This window comes from Bombina bombina, chromosome 4 (genome assembly GCF_027579735.1).
Source record: "Bombina bombina isolate aBomBom1 chromosome 4, aBomBom1.pri, whole genome shotgun sequence".
Classification (NCBI taxonomy): Eukaryota; Metazoa; Chordata; class Amphibia; order Anura; family Bombinatoridae; genus Bombina; species Bombina bombina.
In genome coordinates, this window is record NC_069502.1 from 720,797,703 (window position 1) to 720,822,671 (window position 24,969).

The 24,969-nt window shown below is 36.4% G+C and overlaps 1 protein-coding gene across 1 annotated transcript in view; it reads left to right on the plus strand.

Moving 5' to 3' along the window:
* The window catches only part of PDE10A (phosphodiesterase 10A), a 768,738-nt gene that overhangs the window by 500,417 nt on the left and 243,352 nt on the right, over positions 1-24,969 (plus strand). The window contains exon 6 of the mRNA XM_053710922.1: positions 10,711-10,851. Coding sequence (XP_053566897.1) covers positions 10,711-10,851 — 141 coding nt within the window. The remainder of the gene's footprint in view (positions 1-10,710; positions 10,852-24,969) is intronic.

Sequence of the window (24,969 nt, forward strand, 5' to 3'; positions counted from 1 at the left end):
CTGCTGGGCATAATACACGTGTGGTGAACAGTGGCATTTAGCAGGATTCTAATTACCAAAAAGCAACGCCAAAGCCATATATGTCTGCTATTTCTGAACAAAGGGGATCCCAGAGAAGAATTTACAACCATTTATGCCATAATTGCACAAGCTGTTTGTAAATAATTTCAGTGAGAAACTGAAAGTTTGTGAAAAAATTTGTGAAAAAGTGAACGATTTTTTTGTATTTGATCGCATTTGGCGGTGAAATGGTGGTATGAAATATACCAAAATTGACCTAGATCAATACTTTGGGATGTCTACTAAAAAAAATATATACATGTCAAGGGATATTCAGGGATTCCTGAAAGATATTAGTGTTCTAACTTAACTAGCACTAATTTTGAAAAAGAAAATGGTTTGGAAATAGCAAAGTGCTACTTGTATTTATGGCCCTATAACTTGCAAAAAAAGCAAAGAACATGTAAACATTGGGTATTTCTAAACTCAGGACAAAATTTAGAAACTATTTAGCATGGGTGTTTTTTGGTGGTTGTAGATATGTAACAGATTTTGGGGGTCAAAGTTAGAAAAAGTGTGTTTTTTTTTCCATTTTTCCTCATATTTTATAATTTTTTTATAGTAAATTATAAGATGAAAATAATGGTATCTTTCGAAAGTGCATTTAATGGCGAGAAAAACGGTATATAATATGTGTGGGTACAGTAAATGAGCAAGAGGAAAATTACAGCTAAACACAAACACCGCAAAAATGTCAAAATAGCCTTGGTCCCAAACGGACAGAAAATGGAAAAGTGCTGTGGTCATTAAGGGGTTAAAATCTAAAGTAAGAATTAGAAGACCTGAGATTGACCTTCAGTGATTGATTTTGTATATGTGTGTGTGTATACAGGTATACCTCACTCATACAGCTGGTTAGGGACCGGAGCCCCGATGTAAAGTGAAAACCGCCTTAAAGTGAAATAATGTGGTTTAAGCTTTCTTTTCACTTGCTAGTGTGTTTAACAACTTGAAAATATGTTTGAGCTAACATACAGTATATTAGGAGTGCAAAAGAGCTAAGTTTAGTTTAACACTAGCACAGCACAGTATTCAATTAGTATTCAATAAAAACTGTACTTGTAAAATAGTGACAATTAATGTAGTAACATTTGCCAGACTACAACACTGAGGCACAGATTGCACTGTAATGCTGTAAAAAGGGTGATTGCGCATAACAAAATGGTGCCAGTCACTTTTCTCGCAATCTCATGATGATTACAGCACTGTTTCAAAATCCTTGGAGGTTGAACTTGAGCTCCACAAAGCGCTGTATTAACGAAGCGCTGTAAAGTGAAGCGCTGTAAAGTGAAGCGTTGTAATGTGAAGTATATCTATATGTGTGTGTGTGTGTATGTGTATATATATATATATATATATATAGAGAGAGAGAGAGAGAGAGAGAGAGAGAGAGAGAGAGAGAGAGAGAGAGAGAGAGAGAGAGAGAGAGAGAGAGCTGCAACAACTAATCGATATAATCGATAATAATCGATTATGAAAATAGTTGTCAACGAATCTCATTATCGATTAGTAGGTTTGCAATTACTTGGTCTGTGCACAGCACCAGCTGCTTCACTCCAATGAGCTCCTGCACATGGTTTTGTGTGTTATGGTTATGCCCTTAGTAGGGATGCACCGAAATTTCGGCCGCAGAAAGTTTCGGCCGAAAATGGCATTTTTGGCTATTTCGGTTTTTGTTTTTTTTGCCTGTTATTTTCGGAAAAATTATTGTGTAGTATGTTTCAAATTTGATGCTAGCCTAGAGCTGCTGTTTAAGTTCATTACTTGACTTACTGTTCTGCATATGAGTTTTCTAAGATTATACTTTATTTGGATAATTGGTAAAAAAAACAACCTGTTAAATATGATCCTGTTACATAGAACTAAATAAAGAATAATACAGTATATTTATATTTATAATTATTTTAAGTAGGGATGCACCAAAATTTTGGTTCCTGAAACATTTTGGCCGAAAATGGCATTTTTTGCCTGTTTTTTTTTTTTCTTGGTAAAATTATTCTGTAGCTTATTATTGTTTTAAGATCTTTTTGTCCAATTTTAGTGTGTTACTTTCAATAAATGTGTGGGCTTTTTTATTGCCTCTAATTATGCAAAAATAAATAAATTTGAAAAAATACATTTTCGGTATCAGTTTCGGTTTTCGGCCAAGTGCATCCCGGATTTTCGGTTTCGGTCCAGAATTTCCATTTCGGTGCATCACTAGCCCTTAGCCTAAAGGACGTTTATAGACGCTTGCTTTCCACTTTTTAAGGACAGTATAAATTTACAACTACTCTCGGCTTATGAGCAACCCAGAAATAAAATAGGAGTCATTATTTGGATTGTTTATATTAAATCAGGTGATTTGGAACTATGCTTTGCATGACATAGTGCAGAGCTTGTTATTTACACCTAGTGCTAGATTGATGGGAATTATTTGAATTGATGTGCACTATTATCTGTTTGCACAATTAGCGTATTGCTTGCTATTGGTTATATGTACTGTATAGATAGATGTGTAAGGCTTAATTGTAATATGTACCAAATTCAACTTCTATAAGTATACATCTATTATTTTATGAGCAGATATTGTCCCCCTAACCTTATAGCTGGGTATTTACCATTGCATATAGATATTCAAGATCATTTTTTATGTTAGAATGAAGTCCAGGCTTACTTTGTTAAGAGGCCCCTTGCATTGGTGGAGATTAAAAAGATAAATATCCCACCTTTGTGAAATTGGCAAAACCCTACTTATGCATCTCAGACACCTCAACACCATCTGAGTACCTCTTCTCTGTTGCAGGCAACATTGCTTGCAAAAAGAGAGCCAGCCACAGCCAGGAGCACGTGGTCATGTTGATATTTTTACATTTCAATGCAAAGTTTCTGAAAGAGTGAACAGAATGTTATAAACAGTGATAGTCTACCTATTTCTAGTTCTACCTCTTTTGAAACAGTTTGTGGTTTGGTTTTGCTTAATTATAAAAATTGATTCTGCTGCTTAAAAAAAGGTTGTGTTAATGTAAAGTTTTAGTTTAAAGTTTATATTTGTTACAATCAGTATGTTGATTGTATTTTAAATATAGGGGAAAAAAAATATTATTTATTTTTATCCGATTAGTCGATTAATCGAAAAAATAATCGATCGATTATGAAAATAATCGTTAGTTGCAGCCCTATATATATATATATATATATATATATATATATATATATATATAATCTCCCTAAAAGGACAGTCTACTCTACTTTTTTTTTAAAACATATAGATAATCCCTTTTATTATCCATTCCCCTGTTGCACAACCAATATATATTATTATTATTATATTAATATACTTTTTACCTCTTTGATTACTTTGTATATGAGTCTCTGCATACTGCCTCTTTTTAGATCAGTGCTATTTACAGACCATTAATAATGACTCACAAATAACTCCACAAGAGTGGGCACAATATTATTTATATGGCACACATGAACTAACTTTGTCTTGCTGTGAAAATCTATAAAAATGCACTGAGATAAAGGCAACCTGCAGGGGCTTAGAAACTGGCAGAAATGTTGAGGTTTAAAGGTTATAACGTATATTATTAACAGTGTTGGTTGTGCAAAGCTGGGGAATGGGTAGTAAAGATGTTATCTAACATTTGAAACAATGAAAATTTAGAGTACACTGTCCCTTTAATGCCTTGATGTATACATTTTCAATTAGATGCTAAAATGCATGGATACCTGAGAAATTTAGCTCCCCATAGAACCTAATAATATGATATAATAATATATATATTTTTAGTGGGAGAAGTTTTAATTTCAGTATTTGTACAGGATTTTTACGGTTTAGTTTGGCTTGGCATTAATGCACGGTTTTGCCAATTAATCTAAACAATTGAAAAAAAAAATGCTCCAGCTTAGATAAACTAACAATATAAAATTATATTACCTACAGTGTGGCATTATGAAGTAGACTGGTGGGGTAGTGTAATATATTTTCTAATATATAATTTTATGCTATGCAAAGCACAAATTAATTGCATAATATAACAGAAATGTATAAGTGTAACATTTTTAATATTAGCTAATTTTAGCTTAATATTGGATAAAATTGTAGTTGGGCGGTCGGTAAAATCAGCTGATTGGTGCACCCGCTAAAAAGTTCCTGGGTAGAATACGGACATAACAAAAGGAACAAAGTGGTTACTAAACAAAAAATAATTCTCACCAATGTGTTTTGTAACATAGGGATCGATTTATCAAGCCCTTTGCCTTCCTGTGATTGCAGGTTCTCATGAGAGACCCTGCATTCACGATTTATCAAGCAGCGATCATCAGATTGACTGCTTCTGCCCACGTGTGATTGGCTGTGCACAGGCAGGGGGTGGGATTGCACGCAAGTGCAAAATAGCACTTGTGTGCAATCTTAAATTCTGGCAGCAGACTGCTGTCCGCCAGAGGCAAATTGAGTCGGACAGGGACAAATATGTATGGCCCTGTCCACCCCAGCTTGATAATCCTCAGGATTGTATAAACTCTCTCATCAAGTGAAATACTTAACTATATGTCAGCATATTAAACTAACCAAAGAGACATTTATATTTAGTATTTGATAAAAGTATTCTTTTATACATACAGCATGTAAGCAAAGATTATGTTTACATTTACAAAAAGCAGGATTACATCTGTCAGAGGCTTAGTACATACTTAAAGGGACATAACATTTGCATAAAAAAGCTAAATGTATAATGCTTCTTTTTAAAATCGAAGCTTTTTTCATGTCTAAAGTGATTCAGTTTTTCTCTTCAATAACGGCTGTGAAGACTGCCCTTGCCAAAACGCATGCCCCTCATTATATATGTATCCTATTGTGTAGTTAATTTGCATCGTTATGAATCTTCTGCACACTGTTACAATCACTGATAAATCAAAATTGGTGATAAAAGTAAATAGGAAAGTTGTTTAAATGACATGCCCTATCTGAATCATGAAAGTGTATTTTGGACTAGCCTGTCCCTTTTAACTAGAGCACAGGTGAAATAATCAGCTGATGGGTGAGAACAGGTTAATAATCGTGGTTACTGATCAGCTGGCTATTTCAGATATTAAGATATCATGAAAATCTGGCCTGTTGGGGCTACTTGAGGTCTGGAAGTGAGAAACCCTGATATAGGATAACAATACAATAACGTGCTTGCAATATAAAATGAACTGGTTAAATGGATACAAAGTTGATGTGGCATTGGGTAAGTAGTTTGCTGCTTTAGTGCATTTTGGTTTAATAGGCTATAAATATATATTTAGGACACATAAAATCACATTTTCTGTTTATCCTTCATAATATTTTGGAGTTGGCTCCATCTACTGGACATCAGTATAATAACCTTTTAAGTGGTTAAATATCAGTACTCAATGATAAAACAGTGATTTCTTCAGATATAGTTTGTACAAACTGGGAAAACCAGGCATACTCATTTGAATAAAAGCATTTTTTGGTAGAGCCATTACATTTTTTAAATCTGCCCAGTATATCCCCAGTAATCCTAATTTGCAGAATTAGGATTGATGTAAATTTGTGTATTCTTATACCTAAATATGTAATCGACAGATGCAGAAACTTAAACACTAGGTTTTCAAAATGGTGCAGATTGCCTAAACCAATCTTACAGATCTTGCTTTTTGGCATCTAGGAAACATGAGGCAAAGCACACGTTTTAGAGAAAAGCAAAAGGTGTTTTCATCCCACTTTAAATAAATTAAAATCTTTCAATCCTAATTTAACTTTATTTAAAACTGTATATGTAGCTATTTTCTTAGAAAATGGTTACAAACGTTTTTCCCCCCAACATTTTGTAAGTTAATAAAAGAGAAAATAGCTGTAAAACAACTATTTATATAAATTTATAAGTAAGACAAGATCATTATTGTGCAATTTTATGGAGTATAAAGTGTTGCTATTTTTTCTTCAGAGATAAAAACAAACTGAAAACTAAAAAACGACCCCCTCAAAGACTTGAGAAATAAACAGACCTCTCTGCCCCAGCTTAAAGGGACACTGAACCCACATTTTTTTTCTTTTGTGATTCAGATAGAGCATGACATTTTAAGCAACTTTCTAATTTACTCCTATAATCAAACTTTATTCATTATCTTGGTACCTTTGTTTGAAATGCAAGAATGTAAGTTTAGATGCCGGCCCATTTTTGAGGAGCAACCTGGGTTGTCCTTGCTGATTGGTGGATAAATTCATCCACCAATAAAAAAGTGCTGTACAGAGGTCTGAATAATAATAAAAAAAAAAGCTTAGATGCCTTATTTTTCAAATAAAGATAGCAAGAGAACAAATAAAAATTTATAATAGGAGTAAAGTAGAAAGTTGCTTAAAATTTCATGCCCCATCAGAATCACAAAATAAAAAAATTGGGTTCAGTGTCCCTTTAAAGAGCATACTTTCAACTATTTCCAAATTAGGGCAATAACCACAATCTCAGTCATTTTTAACTGAACACTTGATTGCATAATTTCAAAACATACCTTATTCTCTAAAGCTGTTAAAGCGATGTCATATTCAATTAGGTTAATATGTGGCAACAAAAAAAAAAAAAAAAAAACTATACAGGAAGTTCTATCTAAGGTATTTCACAATTTTTAGTTTTGTTTTATTTGAGTGTTCCACTGCTTTGTTTATATGTTTTAGTTTGTGCTAAATGTTTGACAAATTGTATGCTTTTTTTTTTTCATTGCTTTCTAAAACATTAATACAGATATGAATTAGATATGAAAAACGTTGTTTTTGGAACATTTATATTCATGTAATTGCAAGCAGATGTTATAAATGTTTTTATTTTACTAAACACTAAAAAAAAGACCCCATTCTAACCTAGTTTGTTTTTCTTGGTCTAAATGAAAAAAAACTATGTGACAAAACTTAAGTTCAGTATTAGTTGAGTGCATGGGTTTTTCCTTTTTTTTTTTTTTCTTCTTCATTTCTTGCAACATAAATTCTGGGACAGCCTAGTATCTTGCATTGACGTCAGAATGCCAGATGTATACAATTATACTGCCAGTTCAAAGCTAGTGTGAATAAAAAGAGAACATAGTATGCATTTTTAGGCCTGAACTGGGCTTAAGCGTTTTGCTCTGATATATATATCAGAAACAAAATCCTATGTCTTGGAATATTAGGTGCCTGTAAAGGGTATTGTTTCAACTGCAAAATTTTTATTTTTTTATTTTTATAAAATACAAACATTTAATATGTATGTGTTTGTTTTTAAAAAAAGTTTTAGCATGTTTTAAATACTTTTCTTGGGGGTGGGGGGTTGCTACAAATAATTTGCATTATTATTCCTAGGCATTTAAATTTAAAAATTCGAATTATGTGCATAAAAATAAATGCTTTGCATGTTCGATGAAAGGGAAATATGTTTTGATTTATTTGTATACCCATGGGTGAAAAAAAATGTATATGTATATATATATATATATGTGTATATATATGTGTATATATATATGTATATATATATGTATATATATATGTATATATATATGTATATATATATATATGTGTATATATGTGTATATATGTATATATATATGTATATATGTATATATGTATATATGTATATATATATATGTGTATATATATATATATATATATGTATATATATGTATATGTATATATATACATATATATATATGTATATATATATGTATATGTATATATATATATGTATATGTATGTATATATATGTAATCATCACAGGTGCTTGCAAGCAGAAGACAAGTGGAAACAACAAAAACCGGAGGACTTAAGCTAAGTATATGCTGTGTTTTCCAACTGAATTATTACACTTGCTAGAGACTCTTTATCCAGCAGTACTACTTGCGGCACATTTATTTGCCTTAAGAGAAGATTCCCTGGTATATATAAAGAGGAAAAACAAGCGCTTTTTGATACATAATATAGTTCACCTCTGTTTGGACTGCAGCCATATGTTTAACATGTATTTTGCCTACTTACTATAAATGTCCTATAAACATTAGATTCTATGTAACATTCGTTATAAACATGAGTTTTCTGGTTAACCCCTTATTGTTTATGATGTCTTTTTGTAATTTATAGCATAGGGAAAGTATTAGGTCTAAGTGCACTTAAAATGTTTTAGATTTTGCTGTCTTTAGTGGTAACTGATATTGACAGATAAGATATCGCTATATACTTAAGTGTATTTTTGGGAAATTATTATAAATAAATTTTTGAAAGTCTTCTATGTGTGCCGTTTATTCCCTTGCTGTTCTAGGGTAATCTTATATACCCTGGTATTTTTTTCTATCTTTCTTTTATATTTTATATATATGTATGTATATATATGTATATATATATATATATATATATGTATGTATATATATGTATATATATATATATATATATATATGTATGTATATATATATGTATATATATGTATGTATATATATGTATATGTATGTATATATATGTATATATATGTATATATATATATATGTATGTATATATATGTATATATATATATATGTATGTATATGTATGTATATATATGTATATATATGTATATGTATGTATATATATGTATATATATGTATATATATGTATATATATGTATATATATATATGTATGTATATATATGTATATATATATATATATATGTATGTATATATATATATATATATATATATATATATATATATATATATATATATAATGTGGCAAAAAACTTGCACTCACTGGACTTTTTTTTTAAACACCAAAATTTAATGTGACGTTTCGGAGATAGAGTATCCGTCTGAGGAAGGGTATACTCTGTCTCCGAAACGTCACATTAAATTTTGGTGTTTAAAAAAAAGTCCAGTGAGTGCAAGTTTTTTGCCACATATATCTATTATCTACTAGCACCCTGGCTGCTGAAGTTTGAAGTGAGAGTGCTCATCTTGGCTATATATATATATATATATATATATATATATATATATATATATATATATATATATATATATATATATATATATATATATATATATATATATATATATATACATACATACATACATACATACATACATACATACATACATACATACATACATACATACATACATACATACATATATACATACATACAATGTATTGCTTACTTACTAGTCCTAGGTTCAAAGAACTGTAGAAACTGTTGTGATTTGTTTTTGTTTTTTTTAAAGATCATGAGCTCCCTCTAGCTGTAGAGACAGCAAAGTTATTGCCTTTATCAATGCTACTTAGGTTGATCAGTAACAGTTTCTCAATTCCAGTTTTCAGGATGAAATAATCAGCTGATAAGTAACTATGGTTATTCACATGCGCTCACCCAAGTTAATGCTCAAAATCTGTCCTGTTAGTGTTCACTGAAGACTGGAATTGAGAAACCCTGTAGTTTAGCTTTGCATACAACAAATATAGGTATGCAGGGCAGTTTGTGATTGGTTAATCCTGACTCCATTTTAGGCATTCTGATTTGTGAGATTAAATTTCATTTTTAAAAATCCATTCTTTTTAAACTGTGGAATGTAACTGCAACTTCGTTATATATATTATTACATAGCTATAAGGATGTTTTTGGTTTAATGGAGACAAAGTCATTTAAGGGACATGAAAGTTTAAAATAAACTTTCCTTATCCAGATGAGTGCATGATGCAAGTTTAACAATTTCACAATTAAATTCCATTATCAAATACACTTTTTTTTTAATCTTTATATTGATTGATTAAACATAGCTCCCTTTGCTTGAGAGTATACTGAGGCAGGCATGTTTGCAGCATATGCCAGCAATGTTTGCAACAATATACATTATATAGTTATAAACATTGCTGCAAACACTACTGCTATACAGTCCTAAAGGCACATACGTGTTCCTTAGACTGCCTAGGTATAATCTCCTGTAAGGGTCAATTTAAATAGACAAATTCAATTGTAAAGTGTTTTTTTTTTTTTTTTTATAAATTGTACATTTAAAGGTACATAATACTCATATGCTAAATCACTTGAAACTGATGCAGTATAACTGTAAAAAACTGACAGGAAAATATCACCTGAGCATCTCTATGTAAAAAAATGAAGATATTTTACCTCACAATCTTTTCAGCTCAGCAGAGTTCTGAGTAAAAAGTTATACTTCACCTGCTCCCAGCTGCAGGTAAAAAAAAAAAAATGAAGAAATGAACAGCAGCCAATCAGCATCAGCAGTGCTGTGGTCATGAACTCTTACTGTGATCTCATGAGATTTGACTTAACTCTCATGAGATTTCATAGTAAGCTTCCTTTACCTGATTGGTGAAATAATATGAGAGTTCACGAGGCTCATCCTTTCAGCTGTCCCAGGACAGACACACTAAAATGCTGCTTAGAAATCCTTTACAATGTGAGGTGGCTACTGAGGAACTTTTGAGGTAAAACATCTTTCTTTTTTACATAGAGATGTTCAGGAGATTTTTTCTAGTCAGCTTTTTACAGCTATGCTGCATCACTTTCAAGTGTTTCAACATTTGGGTATTATGGCCCTTTAACTGAATTGGGAAAGTTTCATTTTGTACTTTTCGTGTCCCTTTGAGTATTACGAGTAGTCTTTAGAAGTATTTGTAACTGACTTTTCCTTTATTTTCCCAGAGTCTATGTTTGTTCACGCCAACTGGAATGAAGGAAGGACATTCGCAGCTTTCTCCTGCTGGGCCTGTTGAATACGGCACCACAACATCTGCACATGTAGCCAAAACCAGAAACACTTTATTAGTAGAAGATATTCTGGGGGTAAATTGCATTGTTTTGAAGAATAAATATGTTTTAATTGAGAAGCAATGGTAATTTTGGCATACTGCTAAATCTAAAGCATTGGTCTGATTTTGTAAAAATATAATGGACAGAACTAAAACAAACCAAACAAATCACTGTATATTCTACATTAAAATAGGTAGTTTTTATGTTTGAAAAGCGATTTGTTTTTAAAAGGGGCATGAAACCCAACATTTCTCGTAAGGTGAGGTGAGATGAGTCCACGAGCTATAACATAAAGGACTAAACTCCTCTCTACCAGAAGGCAGGCAAAACACCAATAGGTTTAATGCCTCCCACTTCCTGATTCCCCTCAGTCTTAATTTCTGCCTTCACCGGAGGAGGTGTAAATGTGAGGTTCTATATTTTTCATGGAAAGAGGTGCTCAAACTGTTGTAAGGCAGTTTACCTACCCCCTTACAGGATAGAGAATAGGGCAGAGGGGTGTAAGTAGATCCATAGGCAGTGAGAGTAATTCTCTTGAGGGAGGTTTTCACTAGCCTGCCACAGGTTTCGCTGGGACTGGCCCTGCAGCCTCATTCTGTTGGCTTTGCTGGAGTACCTCCATATACAGGATCTGGAGTTGCACACATTTATTTTATTATATACTCACATGTATGAGGATTGTGATATTTATGGGCTATTCTGGTGGTGAACATTGGCTCAGGGTTAATATCACAGTGCAGCTCTGTTACATCTCTCATTAGCAGATTTAAAGGGACATTAAACCCACAATTTTTCTTTCATGAGTCAGACAGAGAAAACAATTTTAAACAATATCCCAATTTTCTTCTATTATCTAATTTGCTTCATTATTTAGATATCTTTTGTTAAAGAAATAGCAATGCACATCGGTGAGCCAATCACATGAGGCAAATACGTGCAGCCACCAATCAGAAGCTCCTGAGCATATCTAGATATGCTTTTCAGGAAAGAATATCAGAAGAATGAAGCAAATTATATTATAGTTATATAAGTAAATTAGAAAGTTGTTTAAAAAGTAAATTTATGCTTACCTGATAAATTAATTTCTTCTATGGTACGACGAGTCCACAGATTCATCCTTTACTTGTGGGATATTATCCTCCTGCTAAAAGGAAGTGGCAAAGAGCACCACAGCAGAGCTGTCTATATAGCTCCTCCCTTAGCTCCATCCCACAGTCATATGACCAAAGGTACAGGAAGAAAAAGGAGAAACTAAAAGGTGCAGAGGTGACTGAAGTTTAAAATCAAAAAATATAATCTGTCTTAAAATGACAGGGCAGGCCGTGGACTCGTCGTACCATAGAAGAAATTAATTTATCAGTTAAGCATAAATTTACCTTTCTTCTATAAGGTACGATGAGTCCACAGATTCATCCTTTACTTGTGGGATACAATACCAAAGCTACAGGACACGGATGAACGGGAGGGACAAGATAGATGGCTAAACAGAAGGCACCACTGCTTGAAGAACTTTTCTCCCAAAAATAGCCTCCGAAGAAGCAAAAGTATCAAATTTGGAAAATTTGGAAAAGGTATGAAGCGAAGACCAAGTCGCAGCCTTACAAATCTGTTAAACAGAAGCATAATTTTTAAAAGCCCATGTAGGTGCCACCGCTCTAGTATAGTGAGGTGTAATTCTTTCAGGAGGCTGCTGTCCAGCAGTCTCGTATGCCAAAGGGATGATGCTTTTCATCAAAAAAGAGAGGTAGCCGTAGCTTTTTGACGTCTACGTTTTCCAGAATAGACAACAAGCAAAGAAGATGTTTGACGGAAATATTTGGTCGCTTGCAAGTAAAACTTCAAAGCACGAACCACGGCCAAGTTGTGCAACAGACCCTCCTTCTTAGAGTAAGGATTAGGACACAGAGAAGGAACGACAATTTCCTGATAAATATTCTTATTAGTAACAACCTTAGGAAGGAATCCAGGTTTGGTACGCAAAACCACCTTATCAGCATGGAAAACAAGATAAGGTGAGTCGCATTGCAATGCAGATAGTTCAGAAACTCTTCGAGCCGAAGAGATAGCAACTAAAAACTGAACTTTCCAAGATAGAAGCTTAATATCTATGGAATGCATAGGTTCAAACGGAACCGCTTGAAGAACTTTAAGAACTAAATTCAAACTCCATGGCGGAGCAACCGGTTTAAACACAGGCTTGATTCTAACTAAAGCCTGACAGAACGACTGAACGTCTGGAACATCTGCCAGACGCTTGTGCAGTAAAATTGATAAAGCAGATATCTGTCCCTTTAGGGAACTAGCTGATAGCCCCTTCTCCAATCCTTCTTGGAGAATGGACAAAATCCTAGGAATCCTGATCTTACTCCATGAGTAGCCTTTGGATTCGCACCAATAAAGATATTTAAGCCATATCTAATGATAAATTTTCCTAGTGACAGGCTTTCGAGCCTGAATCAAGGTATCTATGACCGACTCAGAGAATCCCCGCTTGGATAAAATCAAGCATTCAATTTCCAGGCAGTCAGCCGCAGAGGAACTAGATTTGGATGCTGGAATGGACCTTGAATCAGAAGGTCCTGTCTCAGTGGCAGAGTCCATGGTGGAAGAGATGACATGTCCACCAGGTCTGCATACCAAGTCCTACGTGGCCACACAGGTGCTATCAAAATCACTGAAGCTCTCTCCTGTTTGACGAACAGACGAAATTGTAGAAACACATAAGCCAGGTTGAACGACCAGGGTACTGCTAGAGCATCTATCAGTACTGCCTGAGGATCCCTTGATCTGGACCCGTAACAAGGAAGTTTGGCGTTCTGATGAGACACCATCAGATCCAATTCTGGTGTTCCCCATTGCTGAATCAATTGTGCAAACCCCTCCGGGTGGAGTTCCCACTCCCCCAGATGAAAAGTCTGATGACTTAGAAAATCTGCTTCCCAGTTCTCCACTCCTGGGATATAGATTGCTGATAGATGGCAAGAGTAAGTCTCTGCCCATCAAATTATTTTGGTAACCTCTATCATCGCTAGAGAACTCTTTGTTCCCCCTTGATGATTGATATATGCTACAGTCGTTAAATTGTCCGAGTGGAATCTTATGAATCTGGCCGACGCCAGCTGAGGCCACGCCTGAAGCGCGTTGAATATCGCTCTCAGTTCTAGAATATTTATCGGGAGGAGAGCCTCCTCCTGAGTCCACAAACCCTGTGCTTTCAGGGAATTCCAGACTGCACCCCAGCCCAATAGGCTGGCGTCCGTCATCACTATGACCCACGCTGGCCTGCGTAAACGCATTCCCTGGGACAGATGATCCTGTTACAACCACCAAAGAAGAGAGTCTCTGGTCTCTTGATCCAGATTTATCTGAGGAGATAAATCTGCATAATCCCCATTCCACTGTTTGAGCATGCATAGTTGCAGTGGTCTGAGATGCAAGCAAGCAAACGGAACTATGTCCATTGCTGCTACCATTAGTCCGATTACCTCCATACACTGAGCCACTGACGGCCGAGGAATGGAATGAAGAGCTTGGCAGGTGGTTAAAATCTTTGATTTCCTGACCTCCATCAGAAAAATTTTCATGTCCACCGAATCTATCAAGAGTTCCCAGGAATGGAACTCTCGTGAGAGGGATAAATGAACTCTTTTTTACGTTCACCTTCCACCCGTGAGATCTTAGAAAAGCCAACACGATGTCCGTGTGAGACTTGGCTAGTTGGTAAGTTGATGCCTGAATTAAGATATCGTCCAGATAAGGTGCCACTGCTATGCCCCGTGGCCTTAATACCGCCAGAAGGGACCCTAGCACCTTTGCCAAAGGGAAAAGCCACAAACTGGTAATGCTTGTCCAGAAAGGCGAACCTGAGGAACTGGTGATGATCTTTGTGGATAGGGATGTGTAGATACGCATCCTTTAAGTCCACGGTGGTCATATATTGACCCTCCTGAATCATTGATAAAATAGTCCAAATGGTCTCCATCTTGAAGGATGGGACTCTGAGGATTTTTTTTTAGGATCTTGAGATCTAAAATTGGTCTGAAGGTTCCCTCTTTTTTGGGAACCACAAACAGATTGGAGTAAAACCCTTGCCCCTGTTCTGTTTTCAGAACTGGGCGGATCACTCCCATGGTATATAGGTCTTCTACACAGCGCAAGAACGCCTCTCTTTTTGTCTGGTTTACAGACAATTGAGAAAGATGGAATCTCCCCCTTGGAGAAGAATCTTTGAAATCTAGAAGATACCCCTGGGTTACGATTTCTAAAGCCCAGGAGTCCTGAACGTCTCTTGCCCAAGCCTGAGCAAAGAGAAAGTCTGCCCCCTACTAGATCCGGAGCCGGGGCTTACCCCTTCATGCTGTCTTGGTGGCAGCAGCGGGCTTCTTGGCCTGTTTACCTTTGTTCCAAGTCTGGTTAGGTCTCCAGACTGACTTGAATTGAGCAAAATTCCCCTCTTGTTTTGCAGCAGGGGAAGAGGTAGAGGGACCACCTTTGAATTTTCGAAAGGAACGAAAATTATTTTGTTTGGTTCTCATCTTATTTGTCTTATCCTGAGGAAGGGCATGGCCTTTTCCTCCAGTGAAGTGTGAAATGATCTCTTTCAGTTCAGGCCCGAATAGGGTCTTACCTTTGAAAGGGATGGCTAAAAGCTTAGATTTTGATGACACATCAGCAGACCAGGACTTAAGCCATAACGCTCTACGAGCTAAAATGGCAAAACCTGAATTCTTTGCCGCTAATTTAGCCAGTTGAAAAGCGGCATCTGTAATGAAAGAATTAGCTAGCTTGAGAGCCCTAATTCTATCCAGAATATCATCTAATGGGGTCTCAACCTGAAGAGCCTCAAACCAAAAAGCAGCTGCAGTAGTTACAGGAACAATGCACGCTATAGGTTGCAGAAGAAAACCCTGATGAACAAATATTTTCTTTAGGAGACCCTCTAATTTTTTATCCATAGGATCTTTGAAAGCACAACTGTCCTCAATAGGTATAGTTGTACGCTTAGCCAGGGTAGAAAAAGCTCCCTCCACCTTAGGGACCGTCTGCCACGAATCCTGCATGGTGTCTGATATGGGAAACATTTTCTTAAATGTAGGAGGCGGAACGAACGGAATACCTGGTCTATCCCACTCCTTAGTAACAATGTCCGAAATCCTCTTAGGGACCGGAAAAACATCAGTGTAAGCTGTAACCTCTAGATATCTGTCCATTTTACGCAATTTCTCTGGAACTACAATAGGGTTACAATCATCCAGAGTCGCTAAAACCTCCCTGAGCAACAAGCGGAGGTGTTCTAGTTTAAATTTAAAAGCCGTCATATCTGAGTCTGTCTGAGGGAACATCTTTCCTGAATCAGAAATCTCTCCCTCAGACAGCAAATCCCTCACCCCCAACTCAGAACATTGTGAGGGTACATCGCATATGGCTAATAAAGCGTCAGAGGGCTCAGCATTTGTTCTCACACCAGACCTACTGCGCTTCCCCTGCAACCCAGGCAGCTTAGATAAAACCTCTGTGAGGGTAGTATTCATAACTGCGGCCATATCTTGCAGGGTGAAAGAATTAGACGCACTAGAAGTACTTGGCGTCGCTTGTGCGGGCATTAATGGTTGTGACACTTGGGGAGAATTAGATGGCATAACCTGATTCCCTTCTGACTGAGAATCATCCTGCGACATACTTTTATTAGCTAAAATATGTTCTTTGCAATTTATTGACCTTTCAGTGCATGAAGGACACATTCTAAGTGGGGGTTCCACAATGGCTTCTAACCAAATTGAACATTGACTTTCCTCAATGTCAGATATGTTGAACAGGCTAGTAATGTCCACAAACAAGCTTGAAAACACTTTATTTAGTGAAAAAATAACAATCTTAAAAAACTGTACTGCGCCTTTAAGAGAAAAAAAGCATACACGTTCTGCAAAACTGCTGTAAAATACACCAATCTTTTCAATTTTTTGATATAAGACTCAGTTTGTGTAGTTAAGTTTGCCCCACAAGAAAAACAAATATTTAACCCTTTATTGTGAAAACCGGATCGATAATAAGACCTAAATCCGGAAAAAACACCCCCAGCACCTCGCCACAGCTCTGCTGTGGCGCCTACCTGCCCTCAGGGATTGGAAAAATGGGGATAAAGCTTCGATTTGACCCAATACTTCCACAAGGGCCCTCCGGAGTTGGAGCTTGCTGCTTGCTTAGTAAATACAACTGCGCATCTGAGGCGCGAAAATAGGCCCCGCCCTTCTCACTCAATGTTTTGTAGGCCTAAATGAACCGCACCAGAGTTCTAAACTAGCCTTGTGTGTTCTGAGACCCAAAAAATAAGCCAAGTGTACCCTCAATAAAGTTGCCAAAAAACGTTAACAGCACTCCCAGTTCACAAAACATTTGCCCACAAACATTCATAACTCAGTGTCAACCATTTTTTAATTAGTCCCTTATGCAAGCTTAGTAATACCCTTCTATAACTCTTAGGATTACTGCTTACCCTTACCCTCATGGAGATACTGTCATCCTTTCTGAAATACCACAGTCTCTCCAGAAAAAATGACTGAACGTACCTCACTGCTATATAGCATGAAAATGTTCCTCACACTGAAGTTTCTTGTACCACTCAGCCTCTGTGGAACTGTTCTGGATCTTAGTGACAAATGCTAAGATCATCAGCCTCCAGGCAGGAAGTCTTCATCCCTCTGCTGCCTGAGAGTAAATAGTACACACCGGTACCATTTAAAATAAAAAAACTCTTGCTTGAAGAAAATAAAAACTAACATTTTATCACCTCTTTCACTTTACCCTTCCTAGTACTTAGAGTAGGCAAAGAGAATGACTGGGGGTGGAACTAAGGGAGGAGCTATATAGACAGCTCTGCTGTGGTGCTCTTTGCCACTTCCTGTTAGCATGAGGATAATATCCCACAAGTAAAGGATGAATCCGTGGACTTGTTTTACCTTATAGAAGAAATGGTATTCTCTATCTGAATCATGAAAGAAAAAATTTGGGTTTAATGTCCCTTTAAGGTCTAACGCTGCCTTTTTAATACATGGCATTTGCAGCTACATGGGAGATTTCATATTTATTGTATAATTTCTCATGAAAGCCTCAGAAATTAGAAGGGGCTAAGTGCTACTTTTGACTACACAGCATCAGAGTGCTTAGCACTGCCTTTGTTAGTAGGATTTGTACAGCTTAGATTTTTTTTTTCCATAGTCTCTGTTCATAACTTAGAAAGGCGCTGCTGTTCTCAATCCACCACGCTGTTAGGAGGGCACTGTCCTTACAAAGCTATAGTGCACAGCACTCCAGACATGCAGGTGTTAATCCTCTTTAAGAACGCTCATTGTGTAGTGCTCCTGCTTTCTTCTCCTTTCCTCAGAGTGGCAGTGGCTATTGCAGTATGCGCACAACCATGCTGGAGCTCCGGTTCTCGGTGAGAGGGTAAAGTACCAACACATCTAAAACTTATTGGGGCATTAGTCTGTGACATTTACACTGCTATAGTTTTATATGCTTTCTTAATCCTCTATTAAGTATTTCCTCGCTGTATTTCACTCACTGTTTTTTGTGTATGCATGCGATAATGATTTTCTCATAATCCCAGAGCACTTGTATTTATATTATCTGCATATCCGTTAATATTTGTGCATAGCTGTTACTGTCATATTTGTGTGTATTGAACTGTTATGTCTATGGAGTAGTTTAAAACTGTCCCCTCTCCTAGTATTTGTTCTGACCCTTTAGAGAGGTCTGCAAATTGTTTGCCATCTCAGACTGAACGTGTGTGCTTGTTCGTCACCCTGTAGCCTTGCAATGGCAGAGTCCCTCTCCTTCAAGTAACTTTTAAAGGATATACGATGGATTTTCAGGACTATCTTCCTTCTACTATTCAAGTCAGTGCAAATGTTTGCTGCCAGAGAGTAATGTTTCTACAGTAGCAAATCTTTCTACTGGACTACTTAAATAAGAAAAGAGTATTACAGCTTCCTAATATGACTTGGATGCTTCTTCAGAGGGAGACATTTTAGATTACTCCTGCTTTTCTATTTCACTGGAACATTTACAGTCCCTTTTGCAAGTTTCCAGGAGTCTTATACCTCTGAGTCAAGGAGTTGAGCAACTAAATTTATTGTTTAAGCTGTCTACTTATCCAGCACTAGTTTTCCCAGTACCAGACACCATTTTGTTTGTGTTATCCAAAGAATTGGTCAAACCTGGTATTTCGTTCATTCCTTCTCAAAAGTTCAATAAGTTGTTACCAGTACCCATCACACAGAGGTTTGGGAGTTTATTTCCAAAGTAGATGGAGCCATTTCTACGCCGGAGAACAGATACACCTTTGCTTTAGAGGACAGTACATACTTCAAGGACCCTATGGTCAGAAAGAAGCGTTTTTGTAGTCAGGGTGTTTTATTTAATACTGCAGTGAGTGTGGCCTGTGTGGCAAGAACAGTTACTCTTTTTAGTGTAATTCCTTGTAGGAAAGAGTTTTATTTGGAAGAAAGTTGGGGTTGTTTAAAGCTTATCAAAGTAGCAAATTTCTTTCTTTGCAAAGCATTTATGGATATTATTCGCTTGAAGCAAAGAATACTGCTTTGGCAGACCGGCCAGGAGAGTCATATGGTTTGTCTCATTCAGCTCAGAAACCATTAATCCTCTCATCTACTCAAAACTCAGATTCTTCCAATTTGTTATGGAAGCCAGGATATTCTTGGAACAAATCAAAGCAAACAAAGCATTCAGTCACTTCCTCTCAGACAGCATCCAGACTCTGGTAGGGATTAGTCTGAACCTATTTTTGCAGCCCTGGTACATATCAGTACCCAGGGATCCTGATCAAAGTATAGTATTTGGAGGCCACTGTGAGAACGTTTTGTTCAGTCTCATGTTTTTCTGTGTACAAAATCTGGGACATATGGGAGTGATTGTCCCAGTTCCTCAGATAGAACAATGGCTAGGTTACTATTTCAATCTTTGTATAGTGCCAAAGATAAAAGGCATGTTCAGATGATTCTAGATCCCAAATCCATGAACTAATTTCTGTACAGGCTTTGTGTAACTAATTGTTCATAAGTTCAAAGTGGAAACCGTTCAGGCTATTGTGCTGTTGATCAAACAGGGTCAGTTCATGACCACAATTGTCTGAAGGATGCATATCTACATCTTCCTATTCTCAGGGATCATCACAAGTTCTTCAGTCTTGCTTTTCTGTAGAACCATCTTCAGTTTGTGACTCCTCCTTTTGGTCTAGCAACTGCCCCTCCGGGTGTTCACAAAAGTTCTTTAGGCTCTCCTGAGTTATTTTCCTAGAGGTGGTCGTAGATTCAGTGTCTGACTCTTTCACTAATGAGAAAAGTTACAGAAAGCATTTACAGAATTTAAACTAACATCTTTTCCACTAGTTGCTCATGTGCATGTAACTTGTAGGATTGATCATTTCAGATGTTATGCCATTTGCAAGTTTTCAGTTGCGTCCCCTTCAACTTTGTATGATCAAACAGTGGAAGGGAATTAATACAGACTTCTCTCAGCCAATATGTCTAGATTAAACAACCAGACTATATTTCTCTTGGTGGATATCTCACAGGTCTCTAATTCAGGGAGCTTTCTTTCTGGGTCCATCTTGGGTTGTCATTACAATGGAATCAGGCCTTTCAGAATGGGGGGGGGGCTGTCTGGAAGTCTCAGAAGGTGCACAGGTTTTGGTTGCCTTAATGACCAAATTAATTTGTCCAACTCTCTTCCATTCGAAGGGGCCTTCTACCTCAAGGTTTTTTTTTCATCCAAATCTAAAGGCTGTATATATCATTTCAGATTGCATGCATGGAAAGTAATGTCTAGTTCTACGCCAGAGGAGTTTTTCAGCCTCTGTAAAGACACTCTTATTCAGACAAGGAGACCAGTCGCTAGAAAAATTTGCCATAAGGTATGGAATGCTTTTATTTCCTGGTGTGACTCTAGCAGTTTCCATTTGGATCCAGTTTCTTGACGAGTCAGATCTTGACACGTTTGCTATTGTACTATAGAAAGTTTGCTAGAACTGCCAGATATGTCATTTTTTGTGCAGAGCCTTAGAATTTGACCAGTGGTTTGACTTGCCTCTCCCCCCATGGAAAATTTAATTTTAAAAGCCTTTCAAAGTCATCCTTTTGAACCTATGCATAAGCTGGATATTCAGCTCTTGCTGTGGAAAGTCTTGTTTCTTTAGACTATTTCGTCCGCCACAAGGGTTTGAGAACTTTCTGCATTATCGTGAAAGTCTCCTTATCTATTTTTTTTTTCCCATCAGGACAAGGCTGTCTGAGGACTCAGTATAACTTCTTACCAAAAGTTGTGTATACTCAGAATATTAATCAAAATATTGTTATTCCTTTTTTTTATGTCCTTGCAAAATTAATCAGGAAAGTCTACTACATAATTTTTAGGTCATTCAAGCTTTGACATTTTATCTCCAACCCACTAAAGAACTTAGACAGTCTTTTTAGCTTTGTGTTGTCCGCGTAGATGTAAGAAGGCTACTATGGTTACTTTGGCTTCTTTGTTAAAACAATTGTTTCATAAAGCTTACTTGGAGATGAATGAGTCTCATCCATCTCCTCTTGCGACTCGTTCTACTAGGGCTGTATCTATGTCCATTTTTTTTTTCTCATCATGAGGCTTCAATGGAAAAAATTACAAAGCTGCTACTTGGTCTTCCCTTCATGCTTTTTATGAAATGTTACTATTTTTATGTTTTTGCCTCTTTGGAGGCTGCATTTGGCAGGAAGGCGCTCCAGACAGCTGTGTCTGGTCAATGATGTGCCTGCCTCTCTCTGTTTTTTCATGCCACCTTTTATGGTATTGTGGACTCCACAGCTTAGGTATTAAATATTTAATTTTAAAAGCCTTTCAAAGTCATCCTTTTGAACCTATGCATAAGCTGGATATTCAGCTCTTGCTGTGGAAAGTCTTGTTTCTTTAGACTATTTCGTCCGCCACAAAGGTTTGAGAACTTTCTGCATTATCGTGAGAGTCTCCTTATCTATTTTTTTTTCCCATCAGGACAAGGCTGTCTGAGGACTCAGTATAACTTCTTACCAAAAGTTGTGTATACTCAGAATATTAATCAAAATATTGTTATTCCTTTTTTTTATGTCCTTGCAAAATTAATCAGGAAAGTCTACTACATAATTTTTTGGTCATTCAAGCTTTGACATTTTATCTCCAACCCACTAAAGAACTTAAACAGTCTTTTTAGCTTTGTTTTGTCCGCGTAGATGTAAGAAGGCTACTGTGGTTACTTTGGCTTCTTTGTTAAAACAATTGTTTCATAAAGCTTACTTGGAGATGAATGAGTCTCATCCATCTCCTCTTGCGACTCGTTCTACTAGGGCTGTATCTATGTCCATTTTTTTTTCTCATCATGAGGCTTCAATGGAAAAAATTACAAAGCTGCTACTTGGTCTTCCCTTCATGCTTTTTATGAAATTTACTATTTTTATGTGTTTGCCTCTTTGGAGGCTGCGTTTGGCAGGAAGGTGCTCCAGACAGCTGTGTCTGGTCAATGATGTGCCTGCCTCTCTCTGTTTTTTCATGCCACCTTTTATGGTATTGTGGACTCCACAGCTTAGGTATTAAATATTTTATCAGGTAAGAATAAATTCTGTTTTCTTTCATAAGGTGGTGAGAGTCCATGAGAGATACCTAGGTAGGCATCTGGAGCACCACACAGCAGGAAATAGTTCTGCCATCTAGTGCTCTTGCAAATGGATAACATTCTTGTAATACTTCTGCCATATAGTGCTCCAAAAAAGCTTGTTGCTTTTCAACAACAGATACCAAGAGAACAAAGAAAATTTGATCATACAAATAAATTAGAAAGTTGTTAAAAATGGCATGCTCTATCTGAATCATGAAATATTTTTTTTTGTTTCGCATCCCTTTAAAGAATATAAATATCTAATATTTGTTTTCAAAAAATATAATTTCTTTCATGTAATTAGCAAGAGTCCATGAGCTAGTGACGTATGGGATATACATTCCTACCAGGAGGGGCAAAGTTTCCCAAACCTCAAAATGCCTATAAATACACCCCTCACCACACCCACAATTCAGTTTTACAAACTTTGCCTCCTATGGAGGTGGTGAAGTAAGTTTGTGCTAGATTCTACGTTGATATGCGCTCCGCAGCAAGTTGGAGCCCGGTTTTCCTCTCAGCGTGCAGTGAATGTCAGAGGGATGTGAGGAGAGTATTGCCTATTTGAATGCAGTGATCTCCTTCTACGGGGTCTATTTCATAGGTTCTCTGTTATCGGTCGTAGAGATTCATCTCTTACCTCCCTTTTCAGATCGACGATATACTCTTATTTATATACCATTACCTCTGCTGATTTTCGTTTCAGTACTGGTTTGGCTTTCTACAAACGTGTAGATGAGTGTCCTGGGGTAAGTAAATCTTATTTTCTGTGACACTCTAAGCTATGGTTGGGCACTTTATTTATAAAGTTCTAAATATATGTATTCAAACATTTATTTGCCTTGACTCAGAATGTTCAACATTCCTTATTTTCAGACAGTCAGTTTCATATTTGGGATAATGCGTTTGAATCAATCATTTCTTCTTACCTTAAAAATTTGACTTTTTTTCCCTGTGGGCTGTTAGGCTCGCGGGGGCTGAAAATGCTTCATTTTATTGCGTCATTCTTGGCGCGGACTTTTTTGGCGCAAAAAATCTTTTCTGTTTCCGGCGTCATACGTGTCGCCGGAAGTTGCGTCATTTTTTGACGTCCTTTTGCGCCAAAAATGTCGGCGTTCCGGATGTGGCGTCATTTTTGGCGCCAAAAAGCATTTAGGCGCCAAACAATGTGGGCGTATTATTTGGCGCCAAAAAATATGGGCGTCTCTTTTGTCTCCACATTATTTCAGTCTGATTTTTTCTTTGCTTCTGGTTACTAGAAGCTTGTTTATTGGCATTTTTTCCCATTCCTGAAACTGTCATTTAAGGAATTTGATCAATTTTGCTTTATATGTTGTTTTTTCTCTTACATATTGCAAGATGTCTCACGTTGCATCTGAGTCAGAAGATACTTCAGGAAAATCGCTGTCTAGTGCTGGAACTACCAAAGCTAAGTGTATGTTCCTGATAACATAAGAGATTTTGTTTTTGAATCCATCAAGAAGGCTATGTCTGTTATTTCTCCTTCTAGTAAACATAAAAAATCTTTTAAAACTTCTCTCTCTACAGATGAATTTTTAAATGAACATCATCATTCTGATTCTGATGACTCTTCTGGTTCAGAGGATTCTGTCTCAGAGATTGATGCTGATAAATCTTCATATTTATTTAAAATGGAATTTATTCGTTCTTTACTTAAAGAAGTACTAATTGCTTTAGAAATAGAGGATTCTGGTCCTCTTGATACTAATTCTAAACGTTTAGATAAGGTGTTTAAATCTCCTGTGGTTATTCCAGAAGTTTTTCCTGTTCCTAATGCTATTTCTGAAGTAATTTCCAGAGAATGGGATAAATTGGGTAATTCATTTACTCCTTCTAAACGTTTTAAGCAATTATATCCTGTGCCGTCTGACAGATTAGAATTTTGGGACAAAATCCCTAAAGTTGATGGGGCTATTTCTACCCTTGCTAAACGTACTACTATTCCTACGTCAGATGGTACTTCGATTAAAGATCCTTTAGATAGGAAAATTGAATCCTTTCTAAGAAAAGCTTATCTGTGTTCAGGTAATCTTCTTAGACCTGCTATATCTTTGGCTGATGTTGCTGCAGCTTCAACTTTTTGGTTGGAGACTTTAGCGCAACAAGTAACAGATCATGATTCTCATAATATTATTATTCTTCTTCAGCATGCTAATAATTTTATCTGTGATGCCATTTTTGATATTATCAGAGTTGATGTCAGGTTTATGTCTCTAGCTATTTTAGCTAGAAGAGCTTTATGGCTTAAAACTTGGAATGCTGATATGGCTTCTAAATCAACTCTACTTTCCATTTCTTTCCAGGGTAACAAATTATTTGGTTCACAGTTGGATTCCATTATCTCAACTGTTACTGGTGGGAAAGGAACTTTTTTACCACAGGATAAAAAATCTAAGGGTAAAAACAGGGCTAATAATCGTTTTCGTTCCTTTCGTTTCAACAAAGAACAAAAG